At 34.4% G+C, this 12890-nt stretch overlaps 1 protein-coding gene across 15 annotated transcripts in view; it reads right to left on the bottom strand.

The window, feature by feature from the left end:
* LCORL (ligand dependent nuclear receptor corepressor like) overlaps positions 1 to 12890 on the bottom strand; it is a 156960-nt gene that overhangs the window by 42995 nt on the left and 101075 nt on the right. Inside the window, exon 6 of one of the 15 annotated variants that reach the window (XM_032854381.1) lies at positions 6878 to 7058. The exons of 13 other annotated variants lie outside the window; for them this stretch is intronic. In XM_032854381.1, coding sequence (XP_032710272.1) covers positions 6979 to 7058 — 80 coding nt within the window. In that variant the 3' untranslated portion in view covers positions 6878 to 6978. Of the gene's footprint in view, positions 1 to 6877; positions 7059 to 8065; positions 8106 to 12890 lie in introns of those variants that run through there. One more of the 15 variants, XM_032854390.1, reaches the window with a different exon arrangement.

Here is a 12890-nt window from a genome sequence, read left to right as displayed (position 1 = left end):
AATATTTAGTAATATAAGGATATTTAAAAATATTATTTTAAAAAACACAAGTTGCAGAGGATTATATAATGTACAATTTGTGGGAGTGAGTTCTGGGAAGACAGAGAGAGTGAGTGTGTGTATTTTTTCCCAGAAAGTGATTCAGAAGGATTGAAAACTCAACAGGAGCAGTTACCGCTGGGTAGGTAAGAAAAGAATAATTTTTATTTTCTTTGTTTATTTTCTAGTTTTCCAATAAATACATAGCTTTTATAGTTCATTTATTCAGCTAAGACTTATTGAATGGATACAATATGCCAGTCATTTTTTTAGGCACACAGGAAACAGTAAGGGAACAAGACTCCTGCTTTCATGGAACACACATTCTAGAGGGGAAGACAAAGGAAAGACAAATCATTAAAAAATATTTTTCCCAAGGTGTTAAAACTTACAATGAAAATAAAACAGAGTAACAGGAAACAGTGGCAGGTGGAAAGGGGATACTATGCTGGAATAAATAATCAGGCAAAGCCTCTGAGATCATCTCCTTTTTTAAAAAATAAATTTTATTAAGATAAAATTCAAACATACAAAAATATAGAATGATTCTCCCTTACATCCTCTCTTCAGTTTAATAATTAACTAAATTTTTGCTATACTCGCTCCATTTATCCCTATTTACTTAAGTATTTTATTTTTTTTAAAAGATTTTATTTATTTATTTGACAGAGATCACAAGTAGGCAGAGAGGCAGGAAGAGAGAGAGGAAGGGAAGCAGGCTCCCCGATGAGCAGAGAGCCCAATGCGGGGCTCCATCCCAGAACCCTGGGATCATGACCTGAGTCAAAGGCGGAGGCCTTAACCCACTGAGCCACCCAAGCGCCCCTTTAATTATTTTAAAGCTAATTCCAGTGTTACATCATTTCTATTATCATGAATCTTTAAAACATACAAACATTTTCATATACAATTATATCAATTCCTTGCTATTGTCTAACACCTGGTTTGTACTGAAATTTTCTCTAATGAGTCTTCATGATACTTCTTTATTAAAGTTTATTTTAGTAATCTCTACACCCAACGTGGGGCTCAAACTCACAACCCTGAGATCAAAAGTCACATGCTCTTCCAACTGAACCAGCCGGAAGAAGCTAGGTAATTGAGACTACTAGAGAACATTTTACATTATGGTTTGTTCTGTCTCCTGTGGTGTCATTTCCTTTGTTCTTTTTATCAATAATTCTGATAAACTTGGAATTAACTCTAAAGCAAATGGTTCTCCCTAGACGTCCATCAACAGATGAATGAATAAAGAAGATGTGGTACATATATACAATGGAATACTATGCAGCCATCAAAAGAAACGAAATCTTGCCATTTGCAACGATATGATGGAACTTGAGGGTATTATGCTAAATGAAATAAGCCAACCAGAGAAAGACAATTATCATGTGATCTTTCTGGTATGAGGAATTTGAAAGGCAGGGTGGGGGGTTGTGTGGGTTAGGGAAGGAAAAAATGAAACAAGATGGGATCGGGAGGGAGATAAAGCATAAGAGTCCTTATCTCACAAAACAAACTGAGGGTTGCTCTGTGGGGGTGGGGAGTAGGGATAGGGTGGCTGGGTTATGGACATTGAGGGGGCTATGTATATGGTGAGTGCTGTGAAATGTGTAAGCCTGTTGATTCACAGATCTGTACCCCTGGGGCAAATAACAGATTATATGTTAATGATAAATAAATGAAGCAAATGGTTCTCAAGCTTCGGATCTCATAATTTTTTTTTTTTTTTTTTTACTCTTAAAAAGCACTGGCTGTGGTACATAAACAATGCATTTTGGAACACTGAAAAAATAAAATTAAATTAAAAAAAAAACAACAACTGTGGGGGCGCCTGGGTAGCTCAGTTTGTTAAGTGGCTGCCTTTGGCCCAGGTCATAATCCCAGGGTCCTGGGATTGAGCCCAGGCATCAGGCTGCTTGCTCAGTGGGAGTGTGTTTCTCCCTCTCCCTCTGCTTCCCACTCCCCCTGCTTGTTCTCTCTAATAAATAAATATATAAAATCTTAAAAAAAATACTGTGAACTTCAAAGAGCTTTTGTTTAGGTGAGTTACCTCAAGTTATATTTACCATACTATAAATTAAACTGATTAAGTTCAAAAAAATTCCTAATTGATAACAATAACTCTACAAATGTTAATGTTTTTAAAAACATTTTAACAAAAAATGACATTTTCAAAGTAAAACAGTGAGATTTTAAAATAATTTTGCAAATCTCTTTAATGTCTATCTTAATAGAAGATAGCCAGATTGTCATCATATACGCTTCTGTATTCAATATATTTAGATATACTAGTAGTCTCTGGTGGACTTCATTACATACTTGGGAGAGAAAGAGAGTGAAAAGGACAAATAACATATTATTCGTTTTGACCTGGGGTATCCCCCGAAAAAGTTTCAGGGGCTCCAAGAATTTCCTGAACCATATTTGAGAAACATTGGCCGAAAGAACTGCCTAGATTCATATTCAGTGTTTTGGGCAAGAATACTTCAAAAGCGATGCAACCTATCATGAGGCACATACAGTCGGAATTTCTATGAAGCTCAACTGATCAGTGTGTTTTGATGGTGATAATCTGACCACGCCCTCCACTGTACAGTTTCGGTTCCCCAGACTTTCCTCTAACAGTTTTATCATGTTTCCCATATTTATTAGCTGAAATTCTTTAAGAATCTTTTTTTTTTTTAAGATTTTATTTATTTGAGAGAGAGAGAGAGAGAGAGCACAAGCAGGGGGAGCAGCAGAGGGAAAGGGAGACTGAGGCCTGGCTCTGATTCCAGGACCCTGAGATCATGACCTGAGCCAAAGTCAGATGTTTAACCCACTGAGCCACCCAGGTGCCCCTTTAAGAATCTTTCTTAAATGATGGCTATTTGGTCCTGAAATGAATGAATGAATGAGGAAGGAAGGAAGAAAGGAAGGAAGGAAGGAAGACAAATGCTTAATTTTTCCCTTTAATTGCTCATTTGTACACTATGGTACACTGTGTACCGCCAGTGTGGACTAAAGACTTTGAGGAGCACACTTCCATTTTCTGATTATCATAAATGAATGGATTTTAAAACATTCAGCATGCTTCAGCTGCAACTGTTTGTTTTGATGCTCAAATGTTCTCATATGGCCAATGGGGAACTCTTAATATTGGCTTCTGTACTCTGCTGACAAATTGGTCTTTGGAGCTTCCTTGCTTGCTGGCACAAGACATTTTAGGCTTATTTCTTACACTTTCTGATCTGCACCAGGATTACAAGGAGGCCAGCTTCCTTTTAAAGGAAAATAATGTTTAGAGATCATAATGTGGGTCTAGGTTCAATTGAACTGTCATTGCTTTTAGGGACTTCAGCAGTCTAAGAAATCCATATTTTTGAAAAGAAAAATTGTGAATTTTCCTGACATTTCCAATCCACATGTAATATTACAGGGTTTTTTTTTTTTTTGTTTTTTTTTTTTAAAGATTTTATTTATTTATTTGACAGAGAGAGATCACAAGTAGACACAGAGGCAGGCAGAGAGAGAGAGAGAGGGAAGCAGGCTCCCTGCTGAGCAGAGAGCCCGATGCGGGACTCGATCCCAGGACCCCGAGATCATGACCTGAGCCGAAGGCAGCGGCTTAACCCACTGAGCCACCCAGGCGCCCCTATTACAGGGTTTTTACTTCTTTGATTTTACTCCTGTGCTTCTTCTCTTACCCTGGAAGTCTTGGTTCCCTAACAATGTTACATGATTACATATTTATCATCTAGATTCAAAAGAACAAACAATGGCAATATTATTACTAATATTACCTAAAGGATTTCTTTGAAGCACTCTTTGTCCTTAAAATACATTCTACTAAGAATGTAGTCAAAATACTGGCTAAAGTTACCTGACATAATTCTTTCCTCAGTGTCACTATGTTACTAAAATAATGCAGCCAAATTGATTATAACATTCTTTCTGAAATTTTAAGGATTGCTCTATTTTTAAAAAAATGTATATTCTTTGGAATATGTAGAATATTTACATAAAATTATGTAACAAAATCCATTCACAGCACTTTCATCCTGTCTCCTCTGCCTCACCTACTGCATCCCCTTATAGGTAACCATGCTTATAGTTTTTAATCCTTCCTGCTTTTTTTTGCAAATGAGAATATATTCCAACCCTTTGCTATTATAAATAATGCCCTCAATGAATAACATACACACACACACACACACACACACACACACACACACACACGTATTTTATATATAAAACAGAGAGGTGGGCAGGGGCAAGATCTTAGCAAAGTCATGGAAATAAATTTAAATTTTGTTCTTCATGTAACAGAAAACTAAGAGTAAGATTTTATTATTTTTAAAAAGATTTTATTTATTTATTTGACACAAGCAGGGGAAGGGGGAAAGGGAGAAGCAGGCTTCCCACTGAGCACGGAGCCCAATGCATGGGCTCGATCCCAGAACCCTGGGATCATGACCTGGGCCAAAGGCAGCCACTTAATGACTGAGCCACCCAGGTGCCCCTGAGGAAGATTTTAAACAGAATTTTTTTTTTTTTTTTCCAATCTAAGCACAAGAACACAATTTTGGCAAACTGATAACTTCAAAGTTATATTAAGATACACATTATGAAAGTTATCTCTTTAGAGGGAAAATAGATTAAAAAATTATGAAGGAAACTAAAATACTAGAATCCAAAGTATTGTTACTTAAAAACCAAGTGTTGCTACAGTGGCCAACTTTCTATCAAACTGCAACAAATATTCAGGAAAAATATAAGGGCTATAAGGAAGTTTATCTTTTCCTTCTGCTCTTCTTTCTCTCCCTTCTCTTCCTCTCCTTCTTTCTTTTTATGCTTCATATAGCTTAGTAGGTTAGTCAAGTGTTGGTTTGTTTACATGGCAACATTTAAGGAACATCTGATTGTAGAGTATATTGGTATTTGCTTGTGATATTCTTTACAAGACAGAAAAGTGAAACATCAAGTTCATACATTCTGTGACAATTATATTTCTTCACACTTTATAATCTGACTTTATAGAAAAAGCTTTGAATAGTCTCCTGATTTTTAAGTAACTGAGGAAATCTTCATATGGTTCCTCAAACATAACTGATTTGTTCCTGCCTTTTTTTGCTATCTGAAATTTTTGTCTTTGTTTTTGATATTTCTTCTGCCTTGTCCTCAAATCTTCATGTGAAGGACTTCTCATTATTCAAGCCTCTCCTCAGGGAGACGTTTCTGACCACCTTACCTAAAATAATCCTCCTAAATCACTTTTGGTATTTCACTTATTGATTCTTTTATAAAATTAGGGGCACACTGACTGGCATTTTCAAAAATGTTACAAATAATTCTGGAAATGAAAAATGTAGTAACAAAACAGAAATTCAAGATACAGGTTAAGCAGTAATCAGAATAGCTCAGGAGAGAATAAGTGAATTTGGAGATTGTTCTAAATACACTAATCAAGATGCAACAAAAGGAGATGAAGAAATGGAAGATATAAAAGAAGATAAGTGATATAGAGGATAGAATGAGAGGATCCAAAATGTGTCTCTGTAGATTCTGACAGGTGATAAAGTGAGAGTTACAACACATTTGAAAAGATAATGGCACGGAAGACATTGGGAGATGGAGAAGAGAAATGAGTTGGGGGAAATTGGAGGGGGAGACAAACCATGAGAGACTGTGGACTCTGACAAACAAACTGAGGGTTTGGTGGGGGGTGAGCTGGTGGTGGGTATTATGGAGGGCATGTATTTCATGGAGCAATGAGTGTAGTGCATAAACAATGAATTTTGGAACACTGAAAAAAAAAATTAAATTTAAAAAAAGATAATGGCTAAAAAAAATCACAAATGAAAGACATTTGTCCTAAGTTATAGAAACCATATGATTACCAATCAGAATAAATAAAATTAATCTATACCCAAACATATCAACCTACAGAATCCATAAACAAAACATGCGTACAGAGAAAGAGTTGTTAAAAGTTACAGAGTATGAAGATTACTTATAAAGCAAAGGCTATTAACTGTAGTTATAGCAACAATGGAAGTCAGGACACTCTCAGAGTAGCGATACTGACAAAAAAAAGTAATTGTCAGCCTAAACTTGTGTACCGAGAAAAATTATCCCTTTAAGAGCATACATTAAAAAAAAAAAAGAAAAAAGAGAAACTGAAAAAACCTGGAAATTTGCTATCAATAGAATTAAGAGAATTCTGTTTACTACAAGAATTTTTGTTCCCAGAGGAAAATCTGAGATATAGGAAGGAATGGTCAACAAAGGAAAAAAAAAGTGAAATAAGGGGAAAAACACAACCTAAAAGAAAATAAAGGATGGGGGAAAAAGCTTAACAAACAGAAACCACAAAATGAGATGATGGAAACAAATAATTATAGGGGTAATAGTGCTACAGAAGAACACATGATGCTATGAGAAAATAAAAGAGACCCAAACTAAATTTTGGTGGGAAATTAATAGAATGTGCACACACACACATCAGTGTGTGTGTGTGTACACATGAAATTTAGGAGGTATGAGAGAGGTTTCCTTAGAGATGTGATGTTTAAAAGACCTGAAAAAAAGAAGAGTAAGTTTTATTTAGAATAAATTGGTAGGGGTAGAGAGTGGCTTCTACAGAGAGGCACTAGCATGTGTGAATGTTCTGAGGCCAGAGTGTATGACATATTGAAGAAAATGAGAGATAGCCAGAATGAGGACCAAAATGAAAGAGACACACCAGATGAGACTTGGTAGACACGAGCTGGATTTTGGCAGTTTCAGGATTTTAAATTTTATCCTAAGGACAATCAGAAGCCATTAGAAGGTTTTAAAGCAGATGAATTCAATTTGGAATTTTTAAGTATCACCTGTCTCTTCCATGCCTAGAGTCAAGAATATTAGATTGAAAGCAACATGAATAATCTAGATATATTTTTTTATTCTTCAGGTTTAACAAAATATGGTATCCATCTTAAACAGGAAATAACATTTTTCTTCTGTCTTTAGCCTTGGAAAACAAAGGCTCAGCACTGAAAAACAAGATGGGTAATTTTATTGCCTTCATTAGTGGACAATGAAATACCTTCTGAACTGAACTATAAAAACTGTTCAGTATTTTCCCAATAGAATAACAACAGACTCCATTTATAAACAGCATAAACATAACATCATAAAACCATAATGGCTCTCTTAATTACAGTTTAACATCTCAGTTGACAACTTCACCTACCTTAATCTCACAAGAAACCAGACTAGTAGTGACAGCAACAGCAGCAGCAAAGGATACTTAATAAACATATCACTGAAAGTCATGTAAGGTATTCAGTGCAGTCTCCAAATGCTCACTTGAAGCCTAGCTGATATTAGTCTCATACATAATTTCTTTTTTAATCTTACTCAAAACTAGGAGATATGATTTCCAAAGGTTAATCTACTGGTAGCAATGTGTAGTGGTAATTTCTGAAATTTTTTTTTTTACTTATCTGTTGTCAATGAACTTGAGGGAAAAAAATTCTAAAATGTCAAGATACTATAAGGCAGTGCAATAACTAATGTTCATTATGATGTTTAATGTTTTACATGTTAGAAAGCATTAAGGTATTTTCCATTTAAAATGATTAAAATAAAAAATTTCATTGCTAAAAAATCATAAATCCAATGATCAAGTCTCAATTCTCATTTTAGTTGTCAGCAGCATTTGAAAACAATGAAGGTTTTTAACCCAATAAATCCAATATGTCATATATCATACATGTACTGGGAATATAAAAATGAAGAGACAGATTCCTACTTCCAAAGGTATATTATAGTGGAAAGATAAACATGGAAACAATTGCAATGCAGTAAGAAATTTACTACAAAGAAAGTTCTATGAAAGTATCACTGGACCTCATGGCAGGAATCTACACCAACAGGGCCAAGGGCATGCTACATGCTACTTCATCTCTGCCCCACATTTGATCTTGTTTTGTATAGGACTGATAAGTTCCTCATGAGTATCACAATGATGATAAAGTTCATAAATTGCAAATATCTTCCTGGACTTTAGAAGTTTTCCGTTTGGCCCCAGATTAAGACTGAAATTTAAAAAAATGATATACGGATGTTATTTCGACCTGTTTTTTAACTTAGTGTGCCAGGGCAAAAAAGAATCATGGGTACAAGCAATGGGTGTCTTACTTCCTCCCAGTTTCTAAAGCTGAGTATTTACACAAATCTGTAGAAATGAAAGTGCACAAAGAAATAACTCTAATATTTCAAACACCTAGTTAGAAAGTACTATGGAGAAGTAAATGGCAATTTTAAGCTGGGTAATTGCATTTGAAGCTAGTCTAGAGTTTATAGAGGAGAGGGAAAAGAAAATGAGGAATATGGGAACTGACTTGTGAAGAACAATTGAAAGAAACAATTAGGAAGAACAAGATGAAAAGATCTGCATGGAAAACAGAAGTTTAGAGAGACATAATAGTTCCAATAAATATTTACAGCACAGTAGAAGAAGTAAATTTTCTCATATTGCTGCAGACAGGGGAAAACACCCCTGAAGATTAGCATGGAAACGAGAAGTCCTAAAGTTACAATAATTTCTACAAGTATTTATAGTACTGTTAAGCAAAATATTGTTGCAGATAGAAAAAATATAAAACAAAGGATGGATATTTCAGAGATATGAGCTTAATTATCAGAGCTATTAAAAGGTTTTTGATCAGCAGTTGAATTACCATCTCTCATAAGATAGTTATTCTATCTAAGAATGCTATATTGGGACAGAGGCTAGGTAGGATATTCTTTTGAATATCTTTTTCTTTGCTTATATGACTAATTCTGTTCTGACAGTGTTTTTGCCTATTTTTCTACATAGTTGTGTTTTTCTCATTCACTCTAGTTTCGTTCTGTTAGTTGAAGGGGTTGCCAGTTAGAATAGTTAGAAATACGCTCTCCATTTGAGTCTTGCATTTTCACAGTGACCTTTATAAGAGTTAAGTTTATTTTAATACAGTCGAATTTACAAAATTGTTGTATGGATTGTTATTCTTGTATCTTAAGAAAGTCTTCTTTGAGTTTATCAGGATTTAATCCTGTATCTTTTTGTGTTTCTTTTCACATTTTAGCCCTTTAGCCCACTGGAATTACTTTTGTGAGTTGTGTGAGGTAGGAATCATTTTTTTTTTTTTTTTTTTGGTCCTACATGGGTAACCAGTTGCCCCAGAACCATTTATTCAATAGGCCATCCTTCCCAGTGATTTATAATGACATCTCTGTCTTGTACCAGATTCCACTAATGTCTGGAGTTTCCAGATTGCTAAACTGTTCTACTGATTTGTATATGGCCAACAGCACCATGTTTTAACTGTTAAACATATTAAGTAATATGTTGTAGAGGGACTCCCTCAACCACCTTGACTTAGTTATGCTTAGCTCTTTAAGTACTACCCATAAATTTTAAGATTGGAAAGTCATTTTCCACAATAAACCCAATGAGATTTGACTGGAGTGACACTGAATCTATAAGCATATTAAGGATGAAATGCCATCTTTCAGAGTCTGTCCATTCATTTAAAATATAATCACTTATTTTGGGAGCCTTATTTTTCATCCTTCAGTAGCAGTATGTTATCCATAAGGTTTAAAACACTGTATTAGTTTCATTCTTTGGTGTTCTGGTGCATTTCCTGCTTTTGTTGCTATTGTAAATGAGATTTTTAAAAAACTGTGTTGTCCACAGGATGGTTGCTGATTTGATGTAATATATACTGATCTTGTGAGCAGTATACTTTCTGAACTTTTTATCAGTTCTAAAAGTTTAACCTACTCTTTCATACTTTCTACATACACAACCATGCTGTTTGTAAAGCAACCACAATTTTGTTCATTCTTTCCTTATATTTATTATTGCTAATTTTCATAATTCTATTTTTTTTCCCCTCACTGTGCTACTTAAGTCAGGACCTCTTTGGTCTGGAAAATGGTGAAAACTGGTGATCGTGTGCATTGTTATCTATTACTTTAAATCATTAGGATATCATATTTTTGGTAGTGGCAGTACACATTTACTCTTAATTTGATAAACAATTTTATTATAAATTTGTCAGCTTTTGTAGAATTTTTCTTATCTATTAGGATGATATGTCTCGTATCTTTTCTTTTTTGGCAATGTGGAAAATCATAGAGGTTTTTCAATTGTGGAATCATCCATGCCTCCCTATCATTATTTATTATGTTTTTATACTTCACTATATTCAATTTGCTAATATTTATTTAGGATTTTTGTACCTATGTCTGTAAGTAAGACTGGTTTGCAACTTTTCTTTCTTATGTTATTTTTGTCTATTTTTGGTATAGAGATTATAACAATATTTCTCTTTTCTTTAAAACAGTCTGTAAAAGACAGAAATTATCTATTGCTTTAAGGTTATATGAAGTTTACCTACAAAACCATCTGATTAATAATTTAAAGATTTGTAAGTTAGACCACCCAAAAATATTCACATAGATTAGCCATTAGATTTATGGATTTATGGATTACATTATCTAATTTGAATAAAGTAACTCGCAGAATGAACAATTAGCTTAAATGTGAGTGGTTAGAATACTGCGAAAAATGTAAGCACTAGCAAATAAAAGTGGAACACTGCTACTGCTAGTATAAGCACTTAATTGATTATAGGTAAGAACAGTGAAATCAGGCCAAAAAATTTAATTCCTTTTCTTTTTAAGATTTTATTTATTTATTATTATCTATTATCTGAGAGAGAGAGAGTCAGAATAAGCAAGTACCAGTGTGGGGAGGGACAGAGGGAGGAGGACAAGCAGAATCCCTGCTGAGCAGGGAGCCCCGAGATGTGACGCAGGAGCTTGATCCCAGGATTCTGAGATCATGACTTGACTGAGCTGAAGTCAGATCTTAATCAACTAAGCCACCCAGGTGTCCCCCACCCCCAAATTTTAATTCTTTTTTTTTTTTCAAATTAAATTTGGATTTCAACTCAGTGCCTTTGTGGTTTAGCAATAGCCAAATAAACTGCAGTTTCTTTTTTTTTTTAAGATTTTATTTATTTATTTATTTGACAGAGAGCGCAAGCAGGCAGAGAGGCAGGTAGAGAGAGGAGGAAGCAGGCTCCTTGCCGAGCAGAGAGCCCAATGCGGGGCTCGATCCCAGGACCCTGAGATCATGACCTGAGCCGAAGGCAGAGGCTTTAACCCACTGAGCCACCCAGGTGCCCCCAAATTTTAATTCTTAAGAAAACCATTTGAACTATGGATTTATATCTTCTATCATCACTAATAAAATTCTCCCAAAGTCTATACTGTGTAGTAACATATTGGTAGTGAAGTCATGATTAGCAAGTTATTTAAAAATTGTTTATAATATCTTTATTTCAAACTTAAAAATTTTAATTTAAGAAGATTAGTACAGATATTGGTTTGCATACATAAACACACATGCACACACAAATGCATCAAAGGATATGTGCTCCTTTTTTTTGTTTTGTTTTAAGATTTCATGTGAAAGTATGCAAACTTAGAGCCTATCAATCTATACCACAGAATGGCTTTACAAAAAAAAAAAACTAATTTTATTACTCACTGCTTGAAGCAATCTAGTAGCTTTCTGTGGCCCTAAGAAAGTCAAAATCTTTAATAATTCTTGTGTAACTTTCTCATAATTTGGTCTCTATCTATTTCTTTGGCTCACTCTATTAACATTCTCTCCCTTGCCCTCTACACTACAAGCCACACTAGACTAAATGATTCCTATAATCATGTAAGATATGAGGTAATCCACCAAAATCATCAAGAAACTATTTATTTAAGGTACAGATTTATCCACTATCATTACTTTTTTCAACCTTCAGATGAAAAGGATATTCACATACATATCTGTGCACTTTGCTGAGAATATCATTACTTGGGTTTGCCTTATCACTTAAGTTCATAGAACCACAGAATGTAAGGAATGGAAATTTACTTTTAAAATGTCATTTATTCCAACCACTCATCTGATACTTCTGAATACCTCTAATGACAAGGCAACCACTTTCCACTTGGAGAAATGTCTGATCCTCAGAAATATTCTTTTATATATGGACCTGAAATTTGTTTCCATTTAATTTCTAGATCCTAATTCTACTCACTGGGCTATTCAAAGAAAGTTCTGCCCTACTTTAATATAATGAGCACACAGATATTTACAGATCACTATAATGTTACTGCTAAGACCTCTCTTCTGTGGTAGTAAGGAAAAGGAGGTACAGAGTATGGAGGCCAGTGTTTATCTTTTATGAGTCTGTTAGCTTAAATTTAATTTTCACATTGCTCTAATGAGTTTGCTATTATTATTAATGCCAAATAACAAATGAGGAAACTTAAAGCTCCAACAGGTAAAGTTACTTGTTCAAATAATTAGTAGCAGAGCTGATCAACCACAAGTATGTCAGATACAAAAACCTATGTTTTAGTCTCTTTAAAACACTGAACTGCCTTTGACAAAGAGCTATAAGAGGATATGAAACATGGAAAAGCAAAAAAAAAGCAAAAAGCAAGCAAAATTCTAAAAATCCTATGCTTTCTATTTTCCAAAATTCTATGTGTTGATATATTTTTCCCTCAAGCCTCATATCAGTCATCTTTGACACTTCTGTCTAATAAACTAATTATTATTTTAATATTTCTCAGATCTTTCTACATAAGTAAATTCCCATGAACTAAAATGAGGCAAGCAAAAAGAGAAAATCATTTCCATATTTCATTCCTTAATTTTAATGTTTTATACAATGAAAGAATTACCTTCTTTAAACATTGACCAGATACTTCTTTAGAGCCCAAACACACACTGCCCTCTGTGATCAAATCTAATGCTG

This window comes from Lontra canadensis, unplaced genomic scaffold (genome assembly GCF_010015895.1).
Source record: "Lontra canadensis isolate GAN:19392208 unplaced genomic scaffold, GSC_riverotter_1.0 scaffold1, whole genome shotgun sequence".
Classification (NCBI taxonomy): Eukaryota; Metazoa; Chordata; class Mammalia; order Carnivora; family Mustelidae; genus Lontra; species Lontra canadensis.
Note: the sequence above shows the minus strand (reverse complement) of the source record. Positions and strands in the feature narration are given on the sequence as shown.